This window comes from Lampetra fluviatilis (genome assembly GCF_964198595.1).
Source record: "Lampetra fluviatilis chromosome 45 unlocalized genomic scaffold, kcLamFluv1.1 SUPER_45_unloc_1, whole genome shotgun sequence".
NCBI classification, from domain to species: Eukaryota; Metazoa; Chordata; class Hyperoartia; order Petromyzontiformes; family Petromyzontidae; genus Lampetra; species Lampetra fluviatilis.
In genome coordinates, this window is record NW_027620425.1 from 642,389 (window position 1) to 652,916 (window position 10,528).

At 52.2% G+C, this 10,528-nt stretch overlaps 1 protein-coding gene across 7 annotated transcripts in view; it reads right to left on the reverse strand.

Annotated features, from left to right (window-relative positions):
- HGSNAT (heparan-alpha-glucosaminide N-acetyltransferase) overlaps nucleotides 1-9,791 on the reverse strand; it is an 18,601-nt gene extending 8,810 nt beyond the window's left edge. Inside the window, exons 1-11 of one of the 7 annotated variants that reach the window (XM_078884457.1) lie at nucleotides 9,735-9,761; nucleotides 8,427-8,600; nucleotides 7,886-7,975; nucleotides 7,487-7,587; nucleotides 6,324-6,436; nucleotides 5,525-5,646; nucleotides 5,069-5,138; nucleotides 3,732-3,801; nucleotides 2,343-2,446; nucleotides 1,229-1,305; nucleotides 198-228 (exon numbers count right to left, since the gene is read on the reverse strand). In XM_078884457.1, the coding sequence (XP_078740583.1) occupies nucleotides 198-228; nucleotides 1,229-1,305; nucleotides 2,343-2,446; nucleotides 3,732-3,801; nucleotides 5,069-5,138; nucleotides 5,525-5,646; nucleotides 6,324-6,436; nucleotides 7,487-7,587; nucleotides 7,886-7,970 (773 nt within the window). In that variant the 5' untranslated portion in view covers nucleotides 7,971-7,975; nucleotides 8,427-8,600; nucleotides 9,735-9,761. Of the gene's footprint in view, nucleotides 1-197; nucleotides 229-1,228; nucleotides 1,306-2,342; nucleotides 2,447-3,731; nucleotides 3,802-5,068; nucleotides 5,139-5,462; nucleotides 5,496-5,524; nucleotides 5,647-6,323; nucleotides 6,437-7,241; nucleotides 7,273-7,486; nucleotides 7,588-7,885; nucleotides 7,976-8,426; nucleotides 8,676-9,734 lie in introns of those variants that run through there. The other 6 variants (XM_078884458.1, XM_078884456.1, XM_078884463.1 and 3 more) reach the window with 6 other exon arrangements.
- Between the last annotated feature and the right edge of the window lie 737 nt (nucleotides 9,792-10,528).

Here is a 10,528-nt window from a genome sequence, read left to right on the forward strand (position 1 = left end):
ACACTACAATATACACTACACTATACACCACTACTATACACTACACTATACACTACACACTACACTATACACTACACACTACACTACACTATACACTACACTATACACTACACTATACACTACTACTATACACTACACTATACACTACACTATACACTACACTACACACTACACTATACACTACACCAGACACTCACCAGGGGAACACGAGGTCTGCCACCGTCAGCCCTGCATGGACACAGACACCAATAGGAGTTGGTGGATCACTCACAGATGGGTAGTGTATAGTGTAGTGTATAGTGTAGTGTAGTAATATAGTGTAGTGTATAGTGTAGTGTATAGTGTAGTGTATAGTGTAGTAATATAGTGTAGTGTATAGTGTAGTGTAGTGTGTAGTGTAGTGTATAGTGTAGTGTATAGTATAGTGTGTAGTGTAGTGTATAGTGTAGTGTATAGTGTAGTGTGTAGTGTAGTAATATAGTGTAATGTATAGTGTAGTGTATAGTGTAGTGTATAGTGTAGTGTGTAGTGTATAGTGTAGTGTATAGTGTAGTGTAGTGTATAGTGTAGTGTAGTAATATAGTGTAGTGTATAGTGTAGTGTATAGTGTAGTGTATAGTGTAGTGTAGTGTATAGTGTAGTGTATAGTGTAGTGTAGTAATATAGTGTAGTGTATAGTGTAGTGTATAGTGTAGTGTATAGTATAGTGTGTAGTGTAGTGTATAGTGTAGTGTATAGTGTAGTGTAGTGTATAGTGTAGTGTATAGTGTAGTGTATAGTGTAGTGTGTAGTGTAGTGTATAGTGTAGTGTATAGTGTAGTGTATAGTGTAGTGTGTAGTGTATAGTGTAGTGTATAGTGTAGTGTATAGTATAGTGTATAGTGTAGCGTGTAGTGTAGTGTATAGTGTAGTGTATAGTGTAGTGTATAGTATAGTATGTAGTGTAGTGTATAGTGTAGCGTGTAGTGTAGTGTATAGTGTAATGTATAGTGTAGTGTAGTAATATAGTGTAGTGTATAGTGTAGTGTATAGTGTAGTGTATAGTAGTGTAGTGTATAGTGTACTGTATAGTGTAGTGTATAGTGTAGTGTATAGTAGTGTATAGTGTAGTGTATAGTATAGTGTAGTGTATGGTGTAGTGTATAGTAGTGTAGTGTATAGTGTAGTATAGTGTATAGTGTAGTGTATAGTAGTGTAGTGTATAGTAGTGTAGTGTGTAGTGACTCACCGTTCCACGCCGAGTGTTTAAAGTACCAGTACTTTCCGCCGCCGTAGTTGACGAACACCATGAGGACGATGGAGATCCTGCGGAGCACAATACACTATACACTACACTATACACTACACTACTATACACTACACTATACACTACACTATACACTCCACACTACACTATACACTACACTATACACTACACTATACACTCTACACTACACTATACACTACACTATACACTCTACACTACACTATACACTACACTATACACTACACTATACACTACACTATACACTACACACTACACTATACACTACACTATACACTACACTATACACTACACTACACACTACACTATACACTACACTACACTCTACACTATACACTTTACACTACACTATACACTACACTATACACTACACCATATACACTACACTACTATACACTACACTATACACTACACTATACACTACACTATACACTACACTACTATACACTACACTATACACTACATTATACACTACATTATACACTACACTATACACTACACTATACACTACTATACACTACACTATACACTACACTATACACTACACACCACACTATACACTACACTACACTATACACTAAACTATACACTACGCTACTATACACTACACTACTATACACTACACTATACACTACTATACTACTATACACTACACTATACACTACACTACTATACACTACACTATACACTACACTATACACTAGTATACACTACACTACTATACACTACACTATACACTACACTACTATACACTACACTATACACTACACTATACACTACACTACTATATACTACACTATACACTACACTACTATACACTACACTACTATACACTACACTACTATACACTACACTATACACTACACTACTATACACTACACTATACACCACACTATACACTACACTACTATATACTACACTATACACTACACTACACTACTATACACTACACTACTATACACTACACTATACACTACACTACCATACACTACACTATACACTACACTTCTCAATGAGTCTCTATGTATCTCTATGTGTCTCTATGTATGTCTATGAGTCTGTGTAGTGGTGGTGGTACCCTCTGAATGTGTCGAGTGACCGCAGCCTCTGCGCTTGCGTGGAGGTGGCGGTGGTGGTGGAGTTTGGGGGGAGGATCTGGGGCTGTGGGGGCACCATCGCCTCCTGCAGTGGCATCATCATTGATTATCATTGATTATCATCATCGATTATTGTCATCGATTATCATCATCGCTCTTTAACGTATGTGTACGTGTGTGGCAAAACAACCCCCTACCTCCTCGCGGTGCCGGACGGGCAACTCTGTCGTGGACATTGCTGTGGGGGGAGGACCAACGCCTATTGGCCTCTCCCCTCATGGCGTCTGTGACCACCACAGTGGCTAAACGGGGGCTCTGGACGGGTGCGAAGGGCTGGTAACCCCTCCACCTTCAATTCATTACCACGAAACCACGAATAAAATACGTAACTAATAAGCTTGTGCAGGAGGCCCCGGGGGGACAGGTGTCTATGACGTCTCCTGGCCAAACCCCATTTGGCGGAGCCAGGAGATTGAATCTTCACCCTCGGGGCTCCTCCACAAACAACGAAAAGCCACTTCGTGTGGTCACGTGGAATGTTCGAACGCTCACTGCGGAGGAGAGGCTGCCACTCCTCTGTCGGGAGCTGGACCGGTACCGCCTGGATCTCTGTGGCATTCAGGAGGTCCGGTGGACCGGTTCTGGCTCCTGCCACCATGAGGGGTGGACAGTCCTCTACTCGGGGCAGGAGATTGCCAAACAACAGGGAGTGGCTCTTCTTCTGAATAAAATAATGAAGGGGGCGTCAGAATGTGGCGGTGAGGTGTGGGAAGCTGTAAGCCCCAGGCTACTTTGGGCTTGCCTTCCCATCAACCGGAGGCGAGGAGTGGTGGTCGTGGTTAGTTATGCCCCCACCGAAGACGAACATCCGTGGAAGGATGCAGGCAAAGCCGATGAGTCAGATGCCTTCTATGACCTCCTGTCGCAGGTGCTGGCTAAAGTGGCCTCTCGGGATAGAGTCATCTTGTTGGTTGACTTCAATGCCCGAGTTGGTCATGATGTTGGCACCTGGTCTGGAGTGATTGGAAGGCATGGGCCAGATCAGCTCAATAACAACGGTAGGAGGCTGCTAGATTTTTGTGCAGCCCATGGGCGTACTGAAGTACTGAAGGTGATCCAGAGATGATCTCCCAAGCGAAATGCTGAGGGAAGGTGGCGTTTGTGCACAGACTGCCCTACATGACATCATAACAACAGTCTGGACCACTGGATGGGTTCCGCAGGACTGGAAGGATGTCCTGGTGGTCCCCGTCTTTAAGAAGGGGGACCGCACAGACTGTAACAACGACAGAAGCATCTCACTCCCCACTTAGTGGCGAATGGCGGTTGTTGTTGTTGTATGTGTGTGTGTATGTGTGTGTGTGTCTCACGTTATTCAGCAGCGTGTGGTTATCCGGACGATGCAGAACACGGCCTATCACGCTCTGCACACAGCGCAGCCTGGAACACACAGACACACACAGACACAGTCACACACACACACAGACACACACACAGACACACACAGACACACACACAGACACACACACAGACACATACACACACAACAACAACAACCGCCATTCGCCAGTAAGTGGCGGTGACGTCACCACGACGCTTGTGCCAGGCCATGTGCACCTTGAGGTCACGTGAAGTGTCGAAAGCCCGCTGGCAGGAGGTCACGGGGCAGACCCAGGTGCTACGGGTCGACTGACTGAGATGACCGAGATGACTGGCTGATGCACCACCTGTGCCCCCTACTGTGCCAACTTGCTGTGCTTTAGCCACCCGGCACTCCGCTCGTTGTTGTGAGCATCGCTCCTCCGCCCTCCGTTGTTGTTGGAGGGCGACTGCTTCCAACTGCCCAGTAGCGTCCTTCACGAGCCTCCTCCACAGAGGCCGATCTTGACACCGCTGGTACCAGTCATCGGCAAGTCCACTTAGCTCCACGTCCTCCTGTACCACATCACTCCATCTCTTCTCTAGCCCGTGCCGCGCCCGTTTAGCCCCCTCAATCCGGCCGAACATCTCTGCCCGGTACCTTTCCTGGTCTCTGACTCTGGATCGCCTTCAGTACTTCCTCAACAGATGGCATCTCAGCCAGCCACTCACAGGGGGTGACTTCTTCTAATATTTGAGCCACCGCAGCCTCAGCAGGGTTATCCCCACAGAAATGCTCAGCAAATCTGCAAACCTGTTCCTGGGGGTCGGAGATTGAATCACCGTTTTTTCCCCTAATGATGGTGTGGCGCTGCAGGTTACTTTTATGATGGAGTTAAAGAGCGACTTGTGATCGCGGGCGACTGAGGCAGACTCCATCTCCTCAGCAACCCGCGACCACCACCCATCCTTGCAGTGCCTCACAGCTCTCTGAACCTCCGAGCGAAGGCTGCGGTAAACCTCATTTTCCGACGTGGGATGCTGTAGCCGATGAGAGTGGGCCTGTTGCTTTTTCTTAACCATCCTGAACACCTCCTCTGTCAGCCAGGGTCTCTGGGGAGGTCTGGACCGCGTATCCAAAGCAGCCATTGCAGCTGCATGAGTCACAGTCCTAAATCTCGCCCATTTACCCTCGACATCAGGAGTGGGGGACGATGCCAACCCCAGCCACAATCGATGATGAAATTCTCGCTTGCAACTTTCATCAGCTAGCTGAGATCACACACAGACACACACACACAGACACACACACAGAGACACACACACAGACACCCCCCCCACCACCGACCTGAATGCCCACCCACTCAGTGGGAAGAGAATCGACAGCAGCAGCAGAACGCCGGCAGCGATGAGGACAGCTGCACATCACACAACATCACCAACATCACCAAAATCATCATCACCAACATCATCAACATCATCACCAACATCACCAACATCATCACCAACATCACCAACATCATCACCAACATCATCACCAACATCACCACCACCACCATCATCACCAATATCACCACTATCACACATCACCAACATCACCATCACCAACATCACCAGCATCACCATCATCACCACCAACATCACCAACATCATCACCAACATCACCACCATCATCACCATTATCACCACCATCACCAACATCACCAACACCAACAACATCACACAACATCATTGGGCCTTACGTAGCGATGAGTTGACGGGTGCCCGCGTGGTGGTGATGGTGATGGTGGTGATGGGGCCTTACGTAGCGATGAGTTGACGGGTGCCCGCGTGGTGGTGATGGGGCCGCAGGTGGCGTTGCTGGAGAGGTTTCCGCGCTCCACACGCAGCGAAAACTCCCCCAGCTCGCCCAGCCACACATCCATCCTGCAACATCACCAACATCAACATCAACACCACCATCACCACCATCATCAACATCACCAACATTACTAACATCACCACCATCACCACCATCACCACCATCATCAACATCACCACCATCACCACACGTCATACCACAAACCTACACAGTGACTCACACACCCACCCACCCACTCACACACCCACTCACCCACCCACTCACCCACCCACTCACCCACCCACGCACCCACCCACCCACTCACTCACCCACTCACCCACCTACTCACCCACTCACTCACCCACCCACCCACTCACCCACTCACCCACCCACTCACCCATCCACCCACCCACTCACCCTCCCCCCCACTCACCCCCCCACTCATCCCCCCACCCACTCACCCACCCACTCACCCACCCCCCCACTCACCCACCCACCCACTCACCCACCCACCAACTCACCCACCCACCCACCCACTCACCCACTCACCTACCCACCCACCCACTCACCCACTCACCCACTCACCCACTCACTCACGCACCCCCCCACCCACTCACTCACTCACCCACTCACCCACTCACGCACCCACGCACCCACTCCCCCACCCACTCACCCACCCACCCACTCACCCACCCCCCCACTCACCCACCCACCCACTCACCCACGCACCCACTCACCCACCCCCCACACACCCCCCACTCACCGGCACAGCTCACCACCACTGCTCACCAGCGCCAGCGTGCCGGCGTGAGTGGAGTCCACGGCCACCCGGCTCACTCGCCCACCCACACACTCAGCCAGGGCCCGGGGCACGCACTGCAGGGGTCACAGGCAGGGGTCACGCAGGGGTCACGCAGAGGTCACGCAGGGGTCACGCAGGGGTCACGGGCTGGGTGAGGTGAGGTCACATGAATTGGTGAGTCGTTGAGTCGTCAGTGAGTCGTTGGTGAGTGGTGAGGAGTGGGTGAGTAGTTGGTGAGGAGGGGGTGGTGAGTGGGTGGTGAGTGGGTGGTGAGGAGTGCGTAGTGAGGAGTGGGTGGTGAGGAGTGGGTGGTGAGGAGTGGGTGAGTAGTTGGTGAGAAGTGGGTGGTGAGTGGGTGGTAAGTTGGTGAGGAGTGAGTGGTGATGAGTGGGTGGTGAGTAGTTGGTGAGTAGTTGGTGAGGAGTGGGTGGTGAGTAGTGGGTGGTGAGTAGTTGGTGAGTAGTTGGTGAGGAGTGGGTGGTGAGTAGTGGGTGGTGAGTTGGTGAGTTGGCGAGGAGTGGGTGGTGAGGAGTAGTTGGTGAGTAAGTGGCTGGTGAGGAGCGGGTGGTGAGTAGGTGGTGAGTAGTTGGTAAGTAGTTGGTAAGGAGTGGGTGGTGGGTGAGTAGTTGGTGAGTAGTTGGTGGTGAGTAGTAGTTGGTGAGTGGGTGGTGAGTAGGTGGTGAGTAGTTGGTGAGTGGGTGGTGAGTGGGTGAGTGGGTGAGTAGTTGGTGAGTAGTTGGTGAGTGGGTGGTGAGTGGGTGAGTGGGTGAGTGAGTGGTGAGTAAGTAGTTTGTGAGTAGTTGGTGAGTAGGTGGTGAGTGAGTGGTGAGTGAGTGGTGAGTGAGTGGTGAGTAGTTGGTGAGTAGTTGTTGAGTTCACCTGGAAGCAGTCGCTAGAGACCCAGGTGAGGGTGAGCGTGAGTAGTTGGTGAGTTGGTGAGTAGTTGGTGAGTGAGTGGTGAGTGAGTGGTGAGTGGGTGGTGAGTAGTTGGTGAGTAGTTGGTGAGTTCACCTGGAAGCAGTCGCTAGAGACCCAGGTGAGGGTGAGCGTGAGTAGTTGGTGAGTGAGTGGTGAGTGAGTGGTGAGTAGTTGGTGAGTAGTTGGTGAGTAGTTGGTGAGTTCACCTGGAAGCAGTCGCTAGAGACCCAGGTGAGGGTGAGCGGCAGCTTCAGCTCGTTGTGCACCGCGAGCTCAGCGTGCTCCAGCTGAGCACCGCCCAGCAACTCTGGGATACACGCGGAGGGATAACGGTTACCATGGAGACCGCGGTTACCATGGAGACTGCGGTTACCGTGGAGACCGAGGTTACCGTGGAGACTGAGGTTACCGTGGAGACTGAGGTTACCGTGGAGATCACGGTTACCGTGGAGACTGCGGTTACCGTGGAGACCGAGGTTATCGTGGAGACCGCGGTTACCGTGGAGACCGAGGTTACCGTGGAGACAGCGGTTACCGTGGAGACTGAGGTTACCGTGGAGACAGCGGTTACCGTGGTAACAACACGGCCACGGGGTAACCCTCACCGGCGCTCTGCGTGAGTGGAGGCCACGTGGCCGTGATCCAGGCGAGGGACAGGATGAGCAGAGCGGCAGGCCCCATCACCTCCATGCAGCCTGACAAAGACACAGACAAAGGTCACCCGTGTAGCCTTTAGCAGACTGTAGGGGCAAGTTCTGTTAGCGAGCGGCACCTGTGAAGGGTGGGATGGCACATGAGGGGGTGGGTGGCCAGCACCACGCCCGGCCGCCTTTGTCTCCCCAGTGGCGATGTTTACACATGGCGCCAGGTACTCATTTGAGGCTGAGTCGACCTAGGGGAGGCCCGGGACCGGTTCAGATAATCGTCACCACTGGTGTTGGCCGTGAGCGGGAATCGAACTCGGGTCGCCGGATTCATAGCGCAGCGTAGCGCTAACCACTACACCACCGCTCTCCACTATACACACACACAGACAGACACACACACAGACACACACACACAGACACCTACAGACACAACAACAACCGCCATTCGCCACTAAGTGGCGGTGACGTCACCACGACGCTTGTGCCAGGCCATGTGCACCTTGAGGCCACGTGAAGTGTCTAACGCCCGCTGGCAGGAGGTCACGGGGCAGACCCAGGTGCCACGGGTCGACTGACCGAGATGACCGAGATGACTGGCTGATGCACCACCTGTGCCACCTACTATGCCAACACACAGACACAGACAAAGATCCCCTGTGTAGCCTCTAGCAGGCTGTAGGGGCAAGTGCTGTCAGTAGCACCTACACACAGACAAAGATCCCCCAGGTAGCATCTAGCAGGCTGTAGGGGCAAGTGCTGTTAGTAGCACCTACACACAGACAAAGATCCCCCGTGTAGCCTCTAGCAGGCTGTAGGGGCAAGTGCTGTTAGTAGCACCTACACACAGACAAAGATCCCCCAGGTAGCCTCTAGCAGGCTGTAGGGGCAAGTGCTGTCAGTAGCACCTACACACAGACAAAGATCCCCCGTGTAGCCTCTAGCAGGCTGTACGGGCAAGTGCTGTTAGTAGCACCTACACACAGACAAAGATCCCCCGTGTAGCCTCTAGCAGGCTGTAGGGGCAAGTGCTGTTAGTAGCACCTACACACAGACAAAGATCCCCCAGGTAGCCTCTAGCAGGCTGTAGGGGCAAGTGCTGTCAGTAGCACCTATACAAAGACAAAGATCCCCCAGGTAGCCTCTAGCAGGCTGTAGGGGCAAGTGCTGTTAGTAGCACCTACACACAAAGATCCCCCGTGTAGCCTCTAGCAGGCTGTAGGGGCAAGCGCTGTTAGTAGCACCTACACACAAAGATCCCCCGTGTAGCCTCTAGCAGGCTGTAGGGGCAAGTGCTGTCAGTAGCACCTACACAGACAAAGCTCCCCCAGGTAGCCTCTAGCAGGCTGTAGGGGCAAGTGCTGCTAGTAGCACCTACGCACAGACAAAGATCCCCCAGGTAGCCTTTAGCAGGCTGTAGGGGCAAGTGCTGTCAGTAGCACCTATACACAGACAAAGCTCCCCCGTGTAGCCTCTAGCAGGCTGTAGGGGAAGTGCTGTTAGTAGCACCTACACACAAAGATCCTCCAGGTAGCCTCTAGCAGGCTGTAGGGGCAAGTGCTGCTAGTAGCACCTACACACAGACAAAGCTCCCCCGTGTAGCCTCTAGCAGGCTGTAGGGGCAAGTGCTGTTAGTAGCAGCATCACCTATGAAGGCTACCGGCACTCCGGCTACACACAGAGGGGGTGGTGTGGCCAGCACCAACACGCCCGGCCGCCTTTGTCTCTCCCCCAGTGATGATTGTGAGCCTGAGACATCTTGTATCTTGAACTCGTCACTGTAATCGAATGTCAATCGACAGGATCGTACCTCGGATTCTGTTCCTCAATGGCGGTGACGTCACTGGCGGCAAGCCCCGCCCTCCAATGGCGGTGCCCCCCACCCGCCCCTACCCAACATGGCGGCGACGCCCTCTAATGGTTTGATAAAGACGGCACCCCCTACCCAATATGGCGGCGATGCCATCCAACAGATTAACAATAGTGGCACCCCGCCTACCCAATATGGCGGCGATCCAATAGCGGCACTCCCTACCCAACATGGCGGCGCTCTATCTATCGAAAGCTGGTGCCGCCCTACCAAATATGGCGGGAATGCCCTCCAATGCATTGACAATCGCGTTCTGCCAATGTGGCGGAGATACCGTCCAATGCTTTGACAATGGCGGTCCCCCTAACCAACATGGCGGCAATGCCCTCCAATGCATTGACAATGGCTGTCCCCCTAACCAATATGGCGCGATGCCGTCCATTGCTTTGCCAGTGGCGGTTTCCCTACCCAACATGGCGGGGCGATTCCACCGCTCGACCCAGCACCCCACCCGCTTCGTTTCCAATGTCAATCTCCCTGCTTGTCACGTGCTTTAATAAATTATGTTAATGAGACACGGGCAGCCAATGGGCTTCGAAGTTGTCCTGACTTGGCATACAGAGACACGCCCACTTAGAGACGCGTCTCACCCCTCGTCCAATCTCCTGTTTTCGCCACGCTCCCTACGGCACGATCGCTCCGCCCATAAGACAGCCACCCCCAAGTTCATTAGCCACGCCCCGTTGGCACGATCGCCCCGCCCATAAGACAGCCCCCCCCCCAAGTGCATTAGC